Source organism: Zasmidium cellare, assembly GCF_010093935.1.
Source record: "Zasmidium cellare ATCC 36951 unplaced genomic scaffold M409scaffold_9, whole genome shotgun sequence".
In the NCBI taxonomy this organism is placed as follows: domain Eukaryota; kingdom Fungi; phylum Ascomycota; class Dothideomycetes; order Mycosphaerellales; family Mycosphaerellaceae; genus Zasmidium; species Zasmidium cellare.
The window spans coordinates 758377-777436 of record NW_022986953.1 but is presented as its reverse complement, the minus strand read 5'-3'; the positions used below and the strand labels follow the sequence as shown (position 1 = coordinate 777436).

The following is a 19060-nucleotide window of genomic DNA, read 5'->3' as shown; positions in this document are numbered from 1 at the left end:
CATTTTTAGATCTTTCCGAATCTCATCTTCTCGACGCCAACAACAATACAAATCATTCAGCAAGATACCGCTGCGGGCACTTGAGCTTGCAACACGACCCTTTCACAGATCATCCAAGACTGTCATCACTACTTATCAAGCAGCTATGACTGAACGCTAAAGAGGTGGAATCTTTACAGCGAGACGACCACGGCGCTGAAAGATCCACAGCCCTGCAACGTATCTGGCGACAGTTACAACGACAAGTGCTGATACAGAAAGACACTACCGACAGCATGGGCCGCTCTTGGATGAAGCCAGCACCAGCGGCTAAAACGAAGTCGGATAAAGAAGCCAAGAGAGAGAAGGCGAGGGCCCAGCGGAGACGAATGCATGCGCGGAACCTGATCTCTCAATGGCAAAAGAATGAAATGCGAGCCAAAGTCCATTCGGATCCCATCGAGTTCGAGACTGACCGGCAGAAGTTGGTAGACCACGCGAAGGCCGTGAAATATTTCAGGCGGGAGAAGAAGCTACTCAAGGAACTACTTGCCTACTATGGGTTCAGTTCATCGATGCTGAGCGAACGCCAGAAAGAAAAGCTCGAAGGTGAGATACAAAGCCGGAAAGGTTTGACTGATCGTGGTATACTGACAGTCTCTTCAGATTCGAAATGGGATACGCCGAAGCATCTTTTCCGCGTGGCATCGGACATCAGCGCCAGGCACTATCAATCGACAAAGGGTCTAGACAGCAAAGACATCCACGTTCCCGCCATCTCTTGTGTGAAACACGACGGCAAAGGACTTGAAAAGGGAATACACCACATCGCCAACAGCTTAATCGAGGAGCGAGACATCATCAGCAAGTTGGGCCACAGACTCATGTGGGACGACCGCAATAGCGATCCATTCCTCTCATGGACGCCTTCGATGCTCTTCGTGCTGGTTCTAGGTACAGCTCGAAAGGCTCGAGGGGAGAGAAGCATCCACATCACCAGTGTCGATACCGAGCAAGCGCAACAGGCCAAGATTGTCAAGTCAGAGTACAAAGTCGAGAGGAACGCAGATCAGTCGATCGCCCTGCGTCTGGACAACGGCACGGTCACCCGAGCTGGTTCCACCAAATTCTACTCTGCAGAGCGTCTGCTGAGAGTCACGAATGCTCGCTGTTGGAACAACTGGAAGCCTGGTCAGGTCAGCAAGCTCACAAACGACTGGTACACGGGCGAGTGGCTGTCTCATGGCATCGTTCTATCCGACAAAAACAGCTACCGCGCAAACCTACTCGACATCCTGGACGATGAGCTCTACGACTACCACGAGCAGCTAGTGACTGCAGAGAACGAAGATATGAAGAGTCTCTACCATCGTTGCGTACGAGCGCGGAGTCTAGCATTTTCCGTCCACAACGAAGCCACATTACTGACCATCGAGGAGCTACAAAAGGCCAGCAGACACGCGGCCAGATTCGTGGTCTCGGGAAATGACAAGGAGAAGCAAGAAGAGCTGGACAGCCTTGTGCCTCCGTTGCACATCTTCCTCAGCATCCTCGGCCTTAAGAAAAGAGTCCGAAAAGACCACCTCTTCATGCAATGGATCCGAGACCACTACACTCGTAAGACTCCCTTTTGCCCCAAATAACTTCAGACCGAACTAATTAGTTGTCTCTCATCAGCCTCAGACATCACGGCATGCGACTACTCCAAAACCACCAAAATCGCCAACAACCTGCCCGAAGTGATGGAAACGCTCCACCTCGCCCGCGACGCCTGCATCGCTCTCCTCGCCCCGGAAATCCCCGCCATCCACGTCTGGCTCGCGGATCCGGACTTTGATTTCGATGGGCAATGGCTGCATCAATTTCCTAAGGAGGTCAAGATCAAGGCGTCGAGGGCGGGGAAGCCGAAGTTGGGGGAAGTGCCGAATTTCGATAAGGATGGGATGGCGCTTGAGGTTGTTGTGGGGAGGGAGGGGTGGGTTGTGCGGAGGGAGTGGAAGGATGAGGGGGAGGTGGAGGATGAGGAAGAACAAGGAGATGGAGAAGAGGCTCAGAGCCAGGAGGATCGATCGATGGATCTCGAAGCGATGGTTTCTGTCGAAGACGAAGGCGAGGAAGCAGCCGCCGAGAAAGAGGGTGTAGATGAGGAGATGGTGGTAGATGCTCCTGACGAAGCGCGAGCAAGAGTGACGGACGAGGATGAGGATGAGGGAGAGGGAGGCAATGAGATCCCAGACGTGCAGATGAGTGGAGGGGATGTACGGGCTCTGGGCTCGAGCATATCCGAAGGTGATGTGACGGCCTCCGACGACGACGGCGGTGCAAAGCAGAAGCAACCCGAGTCTGAGATGGCAAGGGAAGAGGACATGGCACTGGTCTAATGAGACCTGGGTTTCATAGCACCACAGAACCATGAATAGGAAAAGACACATGACTCCAGGCCTCTCCCCCGAATATCTCACTCGATACCACAAGATCCTGAATCGTGACAATAGCACAGACACACAGCCCCTACAGTGGGACAAGCAAATCAACACGACAAAAGAAAGAGACACGAAACATCCTTTTCGTGCGCGCCTTTGAACGCCTTGATTGAATCGTAGAGTATCTTCCGCTATGCTGAGCTCCCTCCTTTGCATCATCATCAACAAGAATCAGAGAATCCCAAACCAAAAGCCTCCGGTGAAAAAGTCAAAAAGACGCCGCACTATCTACAATTGGGGGTTGGCATCTTCTTTCTCATCAACAACAAAGTCGCTCTCTCTCTCTCGGTCGTTCGTAATGCTGTATTCGGACTCCTAGAATTGGATCATTCGTTTCGTGGTGCTTTTGGGGTTTTGGTGGTGGTCGTCGCGTCGTGTTTCCTGTTTGGGAAGGTGTGGGTGAATGACTCGATGTCGTTGTAGGCTCCCTTGTCTGTTGGTTCTGATCGACTAGACCACTTCAACATAGTTCGAGGGAAAGATTCCTGATTCGTGTCAGCAAACATCAATCTTCCAAGTCCAATGGATGGATAATCATACCCTCACGACTCCCTATCCTCCCCGTCCACCAATCCGCCTCACTCTCAGTCCTCTTGATAATAGTGATGATATCCCCCTTCTTGAACCCCAAATCCCCCGGCTGATCCGCCTCAAACGTAAACTTGGCAATCGCCTGCCCAGGCCCCGCCGACCCCTTCGACGCAAAAGTCGGCTTGGGCGCGCTCGGCCGTCCAGGCGGAGGTCCCTTACGATCGCTGTACACATAATCAGATTGGTCTCCAAACGTCGACGAGCGTCCTCTGGTCTGTTCTAACCGGTCGAACGTCTCGCTCGGGTTCGCGCGGCCGAAGGAATTGCTTCCGCCTCCGTAGTTGTCGTTTTGCCAGGTCGATGCTCTGCTCGGCTTGTCGAAGTCGTCGTTTCTGCTGAAGTCCCCGGTCCTCTGCGTTGGAATGCCTGCGTTATAGCCACTCCCCGTCCGGCCCTGCCAGACGACATCGTCGTGCGAGTCGTCGTAGACGGGCACGTCGTTGTACATGGCACTGTCCCCACTGACCGATCCTCCCACACCAGCGAAGACGCGCGAGTTCAGCACACGCATCAACGGCTCCGCCTGCGGTGGGACAGGCACGTTCCCGCCCAGCAGCTCCCGCGCGGTGAGTTTCCGGTTGTACATCTTCTCATTTGCATCTCTTCGCTCGATGAGCACGCTGCCCTCCAAACTCACACCCGCAAACAGACCCTTGGTCTTGCTGTAAGCAAAGATGCCCGACACGCTCTTCAGACTCGCCGCGCCCGCCGCCTCGGCATTGCGTCCCACAGGGCCCGCCGCGATACTGACATTGCCACCGAGCGTCAGCGACCCCACCTGCGCAAACGTCTTGACCGCGCTGGCGTCGTTGAGGATGAAGACGAAGTCGGTCAGTTCGAAGCCGATCTGTCCGCCGAAACCACCACCTAGTGTTCCGATAGCCGACGGGGCCGACCAGGTTCCATCCGCAAGACGGGCGACGACGACACCGCTGCCGAAACGACCTGAGCCGAGGAAGCCGGCTTTGAAGACGGTGAGGATCGCGAGGCCTTTGGCGTTGGCGAGGATGGCGGGCGGGATGATCTTATCTGGGCCGAAGGCTTGTCGCGGGTCGATGAAGGAGGCGAGGATGCGGCCGCATTTCTTGCATTCGCCTGTAGTCGAAAGTCAGTGGGACATGTTTCTTCTCAGCTGAAGGGCAGGTAGAAACTCACTCCTCATCGACGAGGGGAGAGGGTTATTGATGAACGGCATGTTGAGTCGAGACGTCGATGTTCAACAAGACGGATGATTCGGTTGCTGAACGAAGAGGAGCGCGCCCAGGGGCTTATGTTTGTTTCGTTCGGAGGCTCAGGCGGTGGTGGTGAGTAAGTCGTAGACAAATCGCATCCTTCGAGATCAGATGCACTTGGAGCTGTCGGCTCTCAGCGCCAGACAGCACAGCCCCGCGACGTCACCGAAGGCCGAGCCGGCCTTTTGCGCGTCTTCACGGGCTGCAGCTGATGCGGTAGTAGCTTGCGACAAAGAATATACTTCCAACTGCCAGTAATCCTGCTACGGCCGTCTTGTCCTCTCCAGGCAGACGCTTTTCTATCAACCAGCCGCCTTCGTCGTCGTCAGCCAGGCACAGCAATAGCAACGACCCTCTCCACACCGCACCACTCCGCCACCAACTCTCCATCGATCCGCGGAGAGCTCGACTCGTAAACAACCGCGAACAAACACACATATCCCAATCCCCTTAGGCAAAAATGTCAGAAGCCTACGAACGAGAACGGCAAGTCCCCCCTCCACCAACCCACCAACCCACCAAACCCACCACCCACTAACACCCTCCCCTCCACCAACAGACAAAACAACGACTCCCTCACCTCCCTCCAACAAAAAGTCTCCCAACTCCGCTCCGTCACCGTCGACATCTACGACAATGCCCGCGACCAAGGCGTCCTCGACTCCACCTCCGAAACCTTCTCCTCCATGTCCACGTCCCTCAAGGGCTCCGCGCGGCGGCTGGGTGTCATGGCGAGCCAGGGGAATAAAGTGGCGATTTTTAAGTTGGCGGGGATGATTATTGGGGTCGTGGTGTTGGTGTGGTGGGTGGGGAGTTGGTTTTTCTGAAGGGGTGATGGGGGTGGGGGGGGGGGGGGGGTTGCATAGATATTCGGTTGGGGTGGGTTGTGAAAAAGGGGTTTGCATGGACATTGATTTGAGCAAGGCGCTGGAGGAGTTTAGACACATTTGCAAGAGTGAGAGAGAGGAAAAGGGCATACGGCACGTGAAAAGAACGGCATCAGTTCAACAATTTATCAATCACATTTTGATTCAATTTCTATTCATCCACGCTATGCACTCATGAGGCCCAAGTTCTGTCTTCCTCTACCCATCTACCTCTTACTCCCAAACGTTGCCGAACAGATCATCAGAGTTGCCTCCCAGACCACCTTGCTTGGGTCCAGAAGTCGTCGCAACTGGACTAGCATGGGACCAGCCACCAAACTCCTCATCCTGCTGGACGTGGAAGCCACTCGCACTGGATGTGGTCGCTGGTTTAGCAGGTTCTGGGTCTCCCCAGCCGGAGTCGAATGGCGTCTGAACACTCGTCGGTGGCGGTGCTGGAGTCGACTTGAATGCTGCGGGCGAGGTCTGCTGTGGTGGGGCTGGTTTGGCTGGTGCAGCAGGAGCGGGTGCTGGCTCATCTGGTTCGGCCCAGGCGTTGTTTGAGCCCCAAGCATCCATGTTGTTCATGGACATACTTGGGATGGAAGACGTTTGTGCGGCCTTAGGTGCTGCTGCTGGTGCAGGAGCGGGTTGAGTGAGGTTGAAGGCGGAGTAGTTGATTGGTGCGGGCTGAGCAGGCTTTGGCGCTGGAGCAGGAGCAGGAGCAGGTACAGCAGCCGGCTTTACAGGAGGTTGAGGGGTCGACATGTCAAACAAATCGCCCATCGAGCTGCTTGCTGGAAGTGGACTCTTGGCCGAAGTTACTGGCGATGCTGATGAGAAATCGCCAAAGTCCGCACCAAAGCTATCGCTGGGCCTGTGCGTGGATGTCACAGGCTGTACCGGAGGTGAGGCTTGCTTTGGTTGCGCGAGAGATTTCGAGTCGAAGAACCCACCACCGCTCAACGGAGGTGGTGACCAGACTTGAGATGCTTGTCTTGAATGTCCAGTTGGAGCTGTGAAGTTGGAGAATGGCGCCGGCTTCTGTTGAGCTGGCGCGTTGAATGACAGCGAGCCGAACGCATCGCCCAAGCCGCCCAGTGCTTGCGTGTTTGACTGCTGTGTTGTTGGAGATGCCAACGGCGGGGATTGCATCCCCCCAAACGCATTCGCCGCTGGTTGTTGCGGCTGTGGAGGTGCAGCTGGTTTTGACGCGTACAAAGACAGGATAGACTGCTTCAGATCGCTCCGTCCAGACACACCAGGCGTATTGGGTCCAGTACTAGATGGCCTCGCTGGAGGCGCAGACTGCGTCCCGCCAAAGAAATCCAATCCAAGCAAGCTCTCACCAGGCTTGCTCTGCTTCGTCGCAGCAGCAGGAGCTTTCGGCGGACCAGGCCTACTCCCAGCAGGCTCAGTCGTACTCGGCCGCGCAGGCTGTTGTGCTGGCTCATCCCCAAAAAGATCAACCTGCGGCGCCTTAACAGGAGGAGGCGGCACCGCATTAGGCGCACTCCGATTCCTTATACTAGCACTCCTCTCCCTCTCCTTGACCTGCTGCTGCACCACATTCAACGGCACATCATCATCTGCCTCGCCATCATCCAGCGTGGTAGGATCCGGGATCCCCCCATCCATCACCCACCGCTTACTATCATACTTTGTCCGGATGAAGTTCTCAATCTTCGCCTCGTTGGGGACATGGCCCTCGGCGAGTTTATGCTCCCAGTACTTGTTCGCTCGCGAATTGCCCCATTTCAGCATCTGTTGCATCTGCTCGTCGGTCCAGGAGTCGAGGTCGACGGATTTGACTCGTGAGACGTGTGTGCCCATGCCGCGGTGGATGCCCGAGCAGCGGATGCAGATGATGATGCCTAGGTTCCAGCTCGCCCATCGTGGGTGTTTGTTTCGCTTGCAGTCGGCGCAGCTCTTGTTCGATTCGAGCTTCACGAGTTGTTTGAGCGTTGCTCGGTTCTGTTCTGCTCGGTCTGCTCCTGGAGCTGGCGGTCGGCGGGACATGATTGCTGTGGCGAGGGCAGGCGGTGAGAAGAAGGGATACTGTTGCAGGCGGGATAGCCAGAGGTCAATCGGTCGGTGTCAGAGAGCGGTGGTGCAGACGTGTTGGTAGGACCTGGTGCCTGGTTGGAAGGTCGAAGTGCGGTCATCTAGGAGGCACTTCAATAAAGCTGTCCGCGCTTGGCCAATCAAATTTAAGCGGATCCAATCCATCGCATGCCGAGACTTGCACATGAACATCGATCAACTGCTGTAATCTTTTCCATTGCATTTACATGCTAATAGCCTCTACTCTACCAGCCGCAATGGTACTGCCATCAGCTCTGAGCACTACCCTGTCTCCATCCTCAAGCGGCACGCCATCATCGAGTGCTAATCTGATCACTGCCTTTTGCCCTGCCTTTACAATGCGAGGCTTCTTCTTCAAAGTCTCGCCCTTCGCATCTTCTGTAGCCACCAGATGACTGATGCCGCCAGGTACATGCAACCGTCCAACGTGAATGTCAACTCTCTGTGGCAACAGACTGTCAAGTGCTTGCACTTTCGCCGTGACGCTCTTGACGACCTTTATCGGTTTCTGCGAGCTGCAGACCACGTCCCCGCTCCTCAGATGTTGAGCTTCGATGTCCACCAGATGAAGAGTCGGTATGTCGTCTGCTATCGTCCAATCCTTGCCGTCGCCACCGACTTCGACACCCTTGATCGTGGCTGTTTCGCCACTGGGCTGCACTGTCACAGAATCGCCAATCTGAACATGGCCAGCCGTTATCCGTCCAGCAATCGATAATGGGTTCGTGATACCGCCTCTAAACACGTCCGCAACCTGCAGCCGCAAAGGCTTCTTGACCACGTCGATGGATGTCGAATGTGGGGCGAATTTCTCCAGTTGTTGCAATAATGTTGGATGTTCTTTGGAGACCCATGATGCTGCTGAGTTTCCTCCTGGCTGTTTTGCTACGTTCTCGCCACTGAGTCCGCTACAAGGAACCACGGCGACGTTGTCTTCTTTGAATCCGGTCTGTGCAAGCAGCTTCAAGACCTCTGCGCTGACCGATTGGAAGACATCTTTGCTCCAGGCAGGAGTCGTAGAATCCAGCTTATTCACTGCCACAACGAGCTTTCGTAGCCCAACAGCATGTGCTAGTAGGATATGCTCTCTCGTCTGCCCTTTCATACCAGATTCCAGCTGATTCGCGTCCACGACGAGCACCGCAAGATCTGCCATTGAAGCCCCGCCAATCATGTTTGGTACGAAATCTCGATGGCCAGGTGCATCCAGGATTGTGAAGTCGACCCTTTCAGTGCTGAAGTAGTGCTGAGCAATGTCTACGGTAACACCTCGCTCTCGTTCCTCGGCACCTGTGTCCATAACCCATGCCAGAGCGAAGGATGCCTTCCCAAGCTCTGTGGCCTGCTTCTTGTACCTAGAGTCATTAGCTGGTGGTAAGCCATCTCGAGTGGATTCAACACATACTTGTCGATATCTCTCTGAGATACCGCTCCAGTGTCCAGGAGCAAACGACCCATGAGCGTGCTCTTTCCGTGATCGACATGACCTATCACCACAAAGGCCGCCGAAGCTTTTCGTTTCGACTTCTCCTCGTTCCATAAGGAAGGCACATCCAGGCCTTTACTTCGTACTTTCGGCTGTGATGGTGCTGCCGGGGTGGCATCGATCTTGAGTGCTTCTGTCTTCTTCGCTAATCCATTCGATGCTTGCTGTGCTTTTGTCTTTTCTGTAGATTGAATCCTGTTAGCCAGTTCATTTATTCAGCCCTTTACTTCTATCTTGAGCACGCATGACAGTATCGTCTGGCGAGGGTCCGTCGAAAGGGTTTGAGGTGTAGCCAGAGCCTAGTAAGTCGTGCAGAGCCATCTGGCGAGTGCCATTGGCCTGAGCCGAGCTTGAAGACAGTGTTCGGCCAAACGCAGAAGGTGACGAGCGAAGACTAGGCAATTGCTCTTTTGGCTCTTCAGGTGGCGGAGTCGGTTCCTTTGGTGGAGGCGTGGGCGATCTCTTGCGCCGAATGGCATATTTCTTCGGCTCTGTTTTGGGGGCAGGCGCAACGTTCTCCTTCACGTCCTTGGGCTTGGTGAGCCGATCCAGCGAGTGCGTGGAGTCAGTCGTCGGTGCTTGAGCAGGCTGTGCGGCGGCGGCAGCTTTCTTGCGACGCTCCTCTGCGAGTTTGGCCAACTTCGAAGACCCTCCAAGGAGCTTGATTCGTGGCGGTTCAGGCGTTACTGGAACCAGTTGACCAAGGATGTCTGAGGGAACATTCGTCCATGGGGTATCCTTAAACCAGTCGGCTGCCGTAACGGTCGGGCATCGAGTCCCTACTGTCCAGAATACCGTCAGCCATACCTTCCACAGCCATTGATGGGGCAAAAGTGCGCACCTGTATCATACAGCCCTCCACCTTCACACCCACGCCTCAACCCAAGAGCAGAAGAACAAGAAAACAATCTCGACTCACCTGCCTTCTCCGCCGCCTGATCAAACTTGCTCTTCGGCTTCTCCTCCTTCTTAGCCTCCTTCTGCCCTTCTCTGGGTGTCCTCGAGTTCTTCAGATATGCCACACTCTTGCCAACATCCCAATAGTAATGCCACAGCGCCTCCTCGATCTGCTGCGTCGTGACCGGAACACCAGCTTCGTCAAGCTCTGCCCGAACGACGGGTGTCAAAGTCGCGAAGTTGTCCTTGTCCTCTTGCGAATACCCTCCCTCTTCACCATACTCCTCTTCCCCGTCTGAATACAGCTCGTCTTCGTCGTACTCGATGTTCTTGTTGCGTTGCATTGTTGCGGCATTGACAGGGCAAGAGGTTTGGCGAAAGTTTTTGAGCACTGTTTGTTTGCTGGCAGTGTGTTGTTGAGCTCAAGAAAGTGGATGTTCAGAACGTCATGAGCGCATGACTCGTAGCTTTTGATGGAGAGCTGATTAGATAGGCTTTTGATTGAGCTGTGACCAATTATTGAGCAGTGATCATTGACTTCTTACCGCTTTAACGTCAAATATTGATTGAGCTCGGACGGGACGATCACATAGCTTAATGTGGCCTCACCTCTCGATTCACGTTTGCAGAATTCATTCGTCTTCATCAACATGGCATGTACGCTATTCATCATCGAACTTTGACGGAAAGCGGAGATGAACCTGGTCTACTCACAACCGGGAAGCACGCATAGAAGGACGCGGAGATTGATATAGAGGAGCAGAAACTCTCAGATTGCTACCTCAAGGGGAATCGGTTAGAAGTATGAACAGAAGAAGTGAAGTCCCATCTCTCTCTCTCCCACTCATCATCATCATGAGCACCTCGGGGGTATTGCCAGAAAAACCAATCAAACACACAATCTCTCTCACAACAGCAAAAGCAGACATCGTTTCGTGGTTCCGCAAGAAGCAAACGCTCGCTTTCCATCACACGTAAAGTCGTTATCCACGTTGGGAGTGTCGAAGAAGGGTGACCTTGGCTGGGTGGCAAGGTCGCAAGAAGTGAAGTGAAGAATGTGCCTAAAAGGCGAGAAGACCGACGATGCCGGCGATGGCAGCAAGACCAAGGGCCTCGACACCGAGCTTGCCTGCACCGCCTTCCGATGCTGGTGGTGGGACGAATGATCCAGAAGCAGAAGCGGATGGGAGAGCGCCGGTGCCGGTGCCGCCGACGACAGTGGTGCCGTTGCCGTAAGAGGGAATGGTGACGCTGGCAATCGATGAAGGTGGGTGCGAGTAGGCCGTCGCCGTCGTGGTCAATGGGATGGAGATGGAGGTCGTCAGGGAGCTGGTGCTCTCGAACGTTGAAGTCGAGCCATTGCTGGTAGCAGTGACAGTCTCAACGACACGCGACACAGTGCGGGTGATGGTGTAGGTGGTCGTTGCAGAAGTGAGGCTGCCATAGCTGTCGGGAGTTTGAGCGTTCACAACGGCGGCAGCGGCGAAGAGCGCCGTGGCGGAGATGTCGAAGGAGCGCATTGCGATTGAGGCGGCTGGTTGACTGGATCGGCTGGCGAGATCTCGGATCGACTATGACTATGACGCTGGATCGGAATGTGGGAGTGCAGCTTTAAGCTTGGTTTGTTTGTTGACGTGGTGTCGATGGACAGTCGCTGCGCAAGTCGCTGATGATATACGCAGGGAACGGTGTCGCGAATTTGTCTCGAGTAGAGGTCGGCGGCTGCTGGTGTCTCGTCGGAGAGTGAAGGCGGTGCTCAAGCTGCGACGCGCGCGAAGTAATGAGTGGTGTCTGTGGGTTGCTGAAGAGCAGTGGATGTCGTCTTCGAGACAACAGGAAAAGCGAAGGTCCAGCGTTTGTCGCAAACGAACGAAATGGGCGTCGCGGCGGGAGGCCCGTCAAATATGGCGGAAGAAGAGAGCGGCGAAAGAGTGGAGCTTCGCTCAAGTCGTTGAGGATGGACTAGTTGCAAGCGCTAGAAGAAAAGCCCAGCGAAGAGCCTGAAGGAGAAGAAGAACATGTGCCTGGGCGCGCCCGTGGAAGCGGAGTAGAATGTAACCAACAAATCATTTGTCTCACATCGATCAAGGCCCCGGGGATCTCTGCGCAGCGAATCATTTCGTTTATACTTCTAACGCAATTTCCACTGCAATCGCGGTAATGTCGGGTGGCATGGATGAAGTCACACACTGCTTGAACCTGCAGAGCAAAATCCCGTCGCAATAACAAAATCATGAGCAACAACGACAAACACAACACAGTCTCGAACGCTTGGTTGAAGCGTGCGCTCCACTCCCCAACAGATCCATCGTCGTCGGCAAAGGCGCGTCCAGACCAAACATCGGATGTTGACAACGTCGGAAAGGCTCTGAGCTGGCACGCGATCTCCACAGGAAAAGTTAGAAACGTTCCTGCCTTAGCGTGGCATGTCTTCTCCACTGCATCGCGGCAAGGGAAGGCCTGCCGAAACGGTTCATCAACCCGGCAACTCCAGCAACAAGTTCGATTGACGCCCGAACTCAAAGGTCGTGCTCGCTTTGCCCTCGGTCCACGTTCTGCAGACAAGACCTCGGGTGATGAAGACGATGAAAGAGACCAGCAGGTCAGGGAATGTTGCGACAGGTCCTGTGCGACATCAATGCCTTGTTTAGCAACGTTTGCAGACCGAAGCAAGGCACTCGACCTTGCACAAGCAGATTGACCACGCTGTACTCACGCGGTGATACAAACACCTTATGTCGAGATTCCTGCAGCCCGTCGGTCTTGTCTCGTCTCATCTCGCCCTTTGTTGGTGAAGAGTCGACGGCGAAGATATAGCGCTCATTTCGGGGAGTGTCGTTAGTGTCTGCGTGTAGCGTGGCACAAGGAGACCATGTGCTTTACCCTCGCTTGGGAAAGGAAGATAGCAGCGTGAATTCATTAAACCACCCGACGCCAGTAAGAGGCCGTCGACGGACGGACAAGAAGCCCTTCGTGCACACCATATAGCACGACTTGAAAGCCGTAATTTGTGCCATCGCGCCCCAGCGCCCATTATCGCGCCTCCATGATAACAATCCTCCAGCCCCAGGCAACCCAGAACTCCTCGCTGAAAAGCACAGCAACACCAACCACCAATCACTTGTCGATGGCTTGAAAACACATGCATGCGCTATGCATAGTAAACGTACTCCTCACGGCCGTCAAACGCTCTCCCAAAGTTGTCTAGCAATGACATCTGGAGGCAACTCTTCGACGCTCCGTTCGAACTCTCTTGTCTCTGGCTGTGCTCGAAAGCTCACTTCTCTCCTTTGCTTCTGTCGCTCGGCCCCCTGACTTTGAACTTGAGAGGTGCTCGTCCCTCGCTTCAGCGGACCTGCTGCATTGGGAGGGGAGGCAGATTTCGCGAGATCGCTAGCCTTTTGCGCTCTGTGTACAGGGAGCGAAATGGCGCTTTTGCTCGATGGCAAGCCAGAGGGTACCGGTCCTTGCTGCGATTTCTGCGGAGAGGAGCGCTTGTTCAGCGCGCTCCCTCTGCATCCCTTCAGTCTTGCCACGGCTTCACCTATAGGGTCACGGAATTTCTGCACAACTCTCAGCTCGGTGTTGAGGGCGCGGAAGCGGCCCTGGAACACATCAGGCCCCATGGTCAACCCTGTATGTGGTATTCGCCCTTCACCGAGCGGTGCCATGTTTAAGTATGATTTAAGCGATTCGTTCCGTCGGTCGTAAACATGGGCTGGCAGATGGGGTTTCTGGTCCGCCTGAGACTCGATGTCTGCCATGGCCTTCTCTTGCAACATCCTCAATTCTGTGCGAGACCGCCCAATAGCTGGCGTTGCAGCACCTGAGGATGTCCCAGAGACAGTTGATCCAGGGCTGACTGGTCCAATGTTGAAACCCGGATTTCTGTCACGCCTCTGGCCGGCTAATGTGCTTTCATCTTCCGGTGTATGAGGTGCTGTGTGTTTTGGCGTCCCAACAGCGGTGTTCGTGCCACTCCCCATCGATGGGTGAGACGCACTTGGAACAAATCGAGAGACCAACTCATCTTCATGCTGGTCACCGGCGCCCTCGCCAAGATTGGACCTTGAAGACCTCATCGACGCTGCCGGTGAGCCACGATTGCTATGTGTGTCATCCATCGCGCTCACGTTGCTAACGAGAGCAGGAGCAGGCAGCTGCTGACTTTTGTCTAGCAGCCGTCGAGTTGCTGGATTGGCGTGCTCTTTCGCCGCATGTAATGGACTTCGCTGTGGAGCCTTCGGATGCACAGGCTGTTGCGGGAATTGCTGTTCTTCGTGTGGACGCTCGCTTGGGGGCTCTTGCGTCGTTTGACCCAGAGGCTGCTTGCCCTTCGCGAGCGCATTCTGGACTATTTCCCCCGTTCCGTGAGGTCGGGGAGCTCTCCTCTCCTCCACATCCGGTACTGTCCTTTGCTGTTCGCGAATAAGCCGCGCCTGGCGTTCCTGTTCCATGGCCTGCACATCTTGAGAGATTGCCGCAGTCCCAAGAGGCAACTTCTCTGCTGCTCTGTCAATCACCATGCTCGTCCTCCTCGAATTGTTGGCTGTGTTCTGCCGCGTGCTGTACGGACTCGCACTAGCACTCTCTTCAGTCCATTCGTCTTCCTGCATGCTGCCTTCCATTTCAGGTGCGTCCTCCTCATCACTGGCATCCCCAGCACTGCCCACAGCGAATCCGACTTTCTTCCCCAATCCCTTCCTTTGATGTAACCTTGTCTCTCGCTCATGTGCATCTTTCTCAACCGCGCTCATCTCCGCAGATTTGGGTCTTTTCTGCTTGCCTCTCAGCCCCGGAGATGGCGGCGCTCTATTGGCGGCTGCGTTCAATCCGGCGAGATTCTTTCCCGATCCAAGCCGTGTCAGTTGCCCGTGAGAGAAGTTCTTCTTGAGTTTGGCATGCGACGTATTTCTCGGTAGCTGAGAAGCCGTCATGTTGCGTCGCAATGTCGTCGGTCGTACGCTCTCGTCAAGGCTACCGGGTAGCCGGATCTCGGTGTCGCCTTTACATGCGTTAGCACAATGGTCATGTCCCCTCTATAATCCTGCTCTATCTTGGCACAGAGTCGCATGCGAGCCTTATCGCTTTGCAGTCAAAAGTGCCTGGTTGCGCCTCGGTGCACGCACGTGCTGCTGGACTCACCTTCGTGGGAGCGCTGTCTGCCATGTCTCCTATACTCCTCAGCATGCGCCTGCGCTTGTGCTTGGGTTTGTCGGTTGAGCTTCGCCAAGTTGCGACCAGAGCTGTGGTTTCGAGGGAGGATGATCTTGGTATGTTTCTTGACCGGGTGGCGGAGAGGTTGCTGGTGTTCGACGGAGCCCGGGCTGATGACGGCGTGTCTCGATTGATTCGACGACTGCGACGACTGTCGCTTCATCAACGGCGGACGCGAGGCGACGCCGCCCGTGCCAGACATCGTCGAGGCCGGGGCGGCTGGAGGGTGCGGTGAGATGCTGCCGGCGGACGGCATTGCCTCAGGTTGACTGCACCGCTCGAGCAGGTGGTGGAGAAGGTAATCGCATTCGAGGGTCGGTCGATCGCGTGGGAGGCGCGTGTGCTTGGAGTGGAGGCTTCACGTTTCAACAGATCGAAGGTAGATCTCCCTTGCAGGTGGAAAGGAAGGCGCTGGCTGAGGCAGTGGTGGGGTACGTGCTTGAGCAATGCTTCGGTGTCTGCTGCTTACTACTGTTCTTCGTTCCCGGTCTCCGTTGGTGCCGAGATATTGGGACGACCCAAGGCATTGTAACATTTAACGGCCGAACGTAAACATATTCGATGGAGTACATACATCAGACGCAGCGCAGCACGATTTCTCCGACGATTCGATCTAACGTACTACGTTAAGATCACAGCTGATTCTACACTCCTCGTTCCGCTCAAAGCGAAACGCATGGGAATGTTATCTCTCCGATTCTTTGGAAATGACCACGCTTCTGTTGACATCTCAGGCAAATCAGACAGCTTGCGAATGATGGGGATGAGCCTTCCACTTTGCGCGGAATACCCAGGGTAAAGAGGCGAATGAAGACGCTGGATCCCTATATTTTGACACCATCTATTTCCCACTCAACCTTTCCACATGCTCGCAAGCCCGTACCTTGGCTATGTTTGTTCCAACACCATAATGGTCGTCCGAAGGCAATGGGGCGTGACCAAGGTGCACCAAGCGTTGAAGTCGGCAAAGTCTTTGTAGACTAGCCGTGGACTTGCATAACTGCTTTCTCGCAGACAAAGACACCCTCTGGTCCCGATATATGTAGTCCACTTTGCAATATCTCACGATCCATTGGACTTGTTTCTGGAGCTCTCCTCGGGTAATATGAGCGTCGTGTTCGACTGATGGCGGACGGTGCATCACCGAGAGACCAGACCTCCCTTCCATGGGGAAGAGTTCGGCTGTTCAGACTGCTGGGGTTCACTGTCAACGCTCGACCGGCTCCTCCATCATCACCTTCCATGGCAGTGCCTCTCGGACACTGCTCGGACACTGGCGCGCTGTGGCAGACACGGTGCAGTACGATTTCGAAGTCCAATCATCTTGATCGCGGAGAAGCAGTTTTGTAGACTTCGTTGCCTGGAAATTCCCTCGAGCACAACTGATGACTGCGACATTCTGTCTTTCATCGGCCTTTGCCGCCTTCGACCACGAAGTATCGTCCGACTTTCTTGGAAGCGTTCCCCATCACATCCCACTCGCCTTCAACATTCTTGACAGGTGATCGTATCCTCCTTATCCTCTTATGGTGCTTCCCTCGAATCTCCTCCATCGCTAAGGCGTCCTTCATAGCATCCAGCCCTAGCTCAGACTCTTTCTCACCCTCGGCCGTCTCATCACGAAGGCTCCGTAATGGCTCGATTCCGGTCGTGTCCACTTTTTGGATGTCTTTGACGAAGTGTAGCTGAGAGCTCAAGGTAGACAGCATCTTCTGGTCTTCTTGTTCGTCCTTGGGAGGTGGAAGGGCCGAGAGTCGCAGAAGATGGTGGAGTTGTTTGCTCGTTATTTCTGGTGTCTGGGACTTGGATTCCTTGGATGGAAGTAGAGATGAAACCGACCATGAAGGCTTCGCTAAGAGCTGTTCGATGTCGACTTGTTGATCGCGAGATGAAGCCGCCCAGGAGCGACTGGAAAATCCATGGGCTTGAGCTAGAGGCTGAGGCCGGTAGTTCCTGGGCTTGAAAAGCGTCGAACTACATTCTCTCAATATTCTTGGCCTCATAGTCTGTCAGGTCTGGCCAATTTGTTGCTGCGTGTTGTTGTGTCAAGACAGAAGCATATCTGAGGTTGGAGGCGGCATTTCGGCGCGAATTCCGACCTCCGCGGCTTCTTCAATGGACATGCGCTCATCGACTCGAACTACTTCTACAAACAACAGTGTTTACAGAAGCTATCATGAGGGGAGGACCTGCAGCAGGACTGATACTGGTAACAGTGTGTGGCGTGTTTACAGGCATGTGGTTCTACCTGAGCGACAGTGTGCATCACTAACGTCTCAAAGCCTACACCACACTCCAACCCGAGCTCGAGAGGCAGAAGCAGGAAAGAGAGGGCACATTCGGAGAGCAGCATCAGTCACCGCAGGATCAAGAGAAGATCATAAGCAAAGCAATCATGAGCGACTTGCAAGAGGCGAAAAGAGAGGCGACGAATACGAACACTGGAGGTTTCGCATGGGGTATTCGTAAAGCTTTATTTGGGTCCAAGGAACAATCGACCACCGATCAATCCACAGCGAAGCCATCGCCATCCCAAGCAGAGGACCGAAAAGACAGCAGCAGATGACCCTCATGGCCGACTCATGTCAATATCCTCCATCCTGTCCAAGAACATAGTCTGATCCGGCCAAATATCCCTGACCTCTGGATCCGTTCCGTGGATGCTGCCCTTACATCAAGACGCCAATTACGCCACATGTATGCTGATTGACCCAATCTATGCGAAATCCTCTTCCTGGCCTTCAATGCTCTCCTTCACTCGCAAGAGCAGGGTGGTCTTCCACTTGTCAAGCTTGGACATTTGGTCAAACTGGAAGAGTTTGTCCGCAAACTTCTCTTGATCGCCCTCCTCTACCGCCTCAACCATGTCGACAAGGAGCTGGTGTTCTCGCGTCTGAGCGAACGCAGGATCGAGTTCTCGGTATGACTCCAACGCTCTGTTCATGGCAACCATGTCACCGTTGGCAAGATGGCAGATTCCGGCTTTCAAGAAGTATTCCTTGACGGACCACTTCATGAGATTGTTGTTGATTGCGGATTTGGCGATGCGCTCGTAGTTGGTGATAGCTTTGAGGTAGTCGCCTTCAAGAGCTGAGATGTCGGCAAGCTTGAGGTATAGCTTGTTTGCGAGTCTAAGCAGAACACCGTGTCAGCAGCTGTTCCAAGTAACGCAAGATAGACTTGCAACTTACTGTTCTGCGTTGTCGTTCTCATACCACCCTGCTGCCATCTCGTATGCCTCCATTGCCCTCTTCTGATCGCCCAACTCCACCTCGTATAGCTCCGCCAGATTCTGCTTATGCGTGGCCGCTCTTCGGAAGTTGCCTTTCAGTGTGTAGTGTTGAATTGCCTTCTCGAGCACCCTCGCAGCTTCTTCCGGCTCATCTTTGCGGTATGACTTGTATGCCTCAGTGAGGGTATTCGCGGCGTCGTCAGGCTCGTTCAGCTTGCCAGATTGTAATGCAGCTGCTTGCTCGAATGCCTGGCCTGCTTCCTTGCCGGCCTTTTGCATTCGAAATGCATTTGCTGCCTGTGTGTAGAGCTCAACCGCATTCTCGAGTTTCTCTGTCCGGCCGCCGAAGAGTGAGAAGCCACCGCTCGCTGATTGTGCTGCTTTATCTGCCTGTTGATCATGGGTTAATGATCTGTCTTGACATGGCGCATGTGGTGTAGCCCACCTTTTGCAGGAGCGCACGGGGATCTTGAGCCATGGTCGCCGTCGATGTTCGTCTGCGATTAGGTCGTTCTCGTCGTGAGTCGAGAGTTGTTCAGTGTTCCAAGAGTGTTACCTTTCGAGTCGACGTTGCGCGGACAGTTGTGTTCACGTGCCCGCGTGCGTCACCGAGACGAGACGACGTCGGAAGGAGCCGAGCGCCCTAAAGTCAAAGCACTTCACGCGACTGGACGCGTATCCAGTCTCGACCTCACTTGCTCCCTACAGCCAGTATCTGCACCTCTGCAACACCTACAATCTGGACTCACAGGAATATCCGACATGCGCAAAGTCTCAAATGAAGCGTTGGCAGGACCGAGGCGAGGTGGAGGACTCGGAAGATGATGAGCTCAGTCTGGACGCCGAATCACAGAAGTCGCAGAGTCCAGAAAGGCCACGAAAACGAGCAAAGCATACTCCAGCATCGAATAGCAGCCCGAAACAACCGATTGTGCTCATTCCGAGGCCTACAGATCTTTCAGACTACCGAGATGGAGAGAAACTTGACTGGA

General features: G+C 54.5%; 8 protein-coding genes across 8 annotated transcripts; 1 reads left to right on the top strand and 7 right to left on the bottom strand.

Moving 5' to 3' along the window:
- Positions 1–275: 275 nt before the first annotated feature.
- Positions 276–2360, top strand: M409DRAFT_20251 (uncharacterized protein; the record flags this gene model as incomplete). The annotated part of the gene is made up of 3 exons (XM_033805296.1): positions 276–588; positions 646–1596; positions 1657–2360. The coding sequence occupies 3 exons, from the start codon at positions 276–278 to the stop codon at positions 2358–2360; spliced, it is 1968 nt and encodes a 655-aa protein (XP_033670727.1).
- A 552-nt stretch (positions 2361–2912) lies between these two features.
- Positions 2913–4248, bottom strand: M409DRAFT_64834 (uncharacterized protein; the record flags this gene model as incomplete). The annotated part of the gene is made up of 3 exons (XM_033816246.1): positions 2913–2947; positions 3003–4148; positions 4209–4248. 3 exons carry the CDS (start codon positions 4246–4248, stop codon positions 2913–2915), a joined length of 1221 nt encoding a protein of 406 aa, XP_033670726.1.
- Positions 4249–5385: 1137 nt separating this feature from the next.
- On the bottom strand, positions 5386–7170 carry M409DRAFT_20249 (uncharacterized protein; the record flags this gene model as incomplete). Its single annotated transcript, XM_033805295.1, has 1 exon — positions 5386–7170. The coding sequence occupies one exon, from the start codon at positions 7168–7170 to the stop codon at positions 5386–5388; it is 1785 nt and encodes a 594-aa protein (XP_033670725.1).
- A 268-nt stretch (positions 7171–7438) lies between these two features.
- M409DRAFT_52328 (uncharacterized protein) lies at positions 7439–9963 on the bottom strand (the record flags this gene model as incomplete). Its single annotated transcript, XM_033812054.1, has 4 exons — positions 7439–8591; positions 8642–8903; positions 8950–9504; positions 9642–9963. 4 exons carry the CDS (start codon positions 9961–9963, stop codon positions 7439–7441), a joined length of 2292 nt encoding a protein of 763 aa, XP_033670724.1.
- A 717-nt stretch (positions 9964–10680) lies between these two features.
- M409DRAFT_20247 (uncharacterized protein) lies at positions 10681–11139 on the bottom strand (the record flags this gene model as incomplete). Its single annotated transcript, XM_033805294.1, has 1 exon — positions 10681–11139. The coding sequence occupies one exon, from the start codon at positions 11137–11139 to the stop codon at positions 10681–10683; it is 459 nt and encodes a 152-aa protein (XP_033670723.1).
- A 1662-nt stretch (positions 11140–12801) lies between these two features.
- On the bottom strand, positions 12802–15092 carry M409DRAFT_52326 (uncharacterized protein; the record flags this gene model as incomplete). Its single annotated transcript, XM_033812053.1, has 2 exons — positions 12802–14624; positions 14765–15092. The coding sequence occupies 2 exons, from the start codon at positions 15090–15092 to the stop codon at positions 12802–12804; spliced, it is 2151 nt and encodes a 716-aa protein (XP_033670722.1).
- Positions 15093–16242: 1150 nt separating this feature from the next.
- M409DRAFT_64831 (uncharacterized protein) lies at positions 16243–16839 on the bottom strand (the record flags this gene model as incomplete). Its single annotated transcript, XM_033816245.1, has 2 exons — positions 16243–16688; positions 16815–16839. 2 exons carry the CDS (start codon positions 16837–16839, stop codon positions 16243–16245), a joined length of 471 nt encoding a protein of 156 aa, XP_033670721.1.
- Positions 16840–17552: 713 nt separating this feature from the next.
- M409DRAFT_20244 (uncharacterized protein) lies at positions 17553–18546 on the bottom strand (the record flags this gene model as incomplete). Its single annotated transcript, XM_033805293.1, has 3 exons — positions 17553–17967; positions 18028–18458; positions 18514–18546. 3 exons carry the CDS (start codon positions 18544–18546, stop codon positions 17553–17555), a joined length of 879 nt encoding a protein of 292 aa, XP_033670720.1.
- Between the last annotated feature and the right edge of the window lie 514 nt (positions 18547–19060).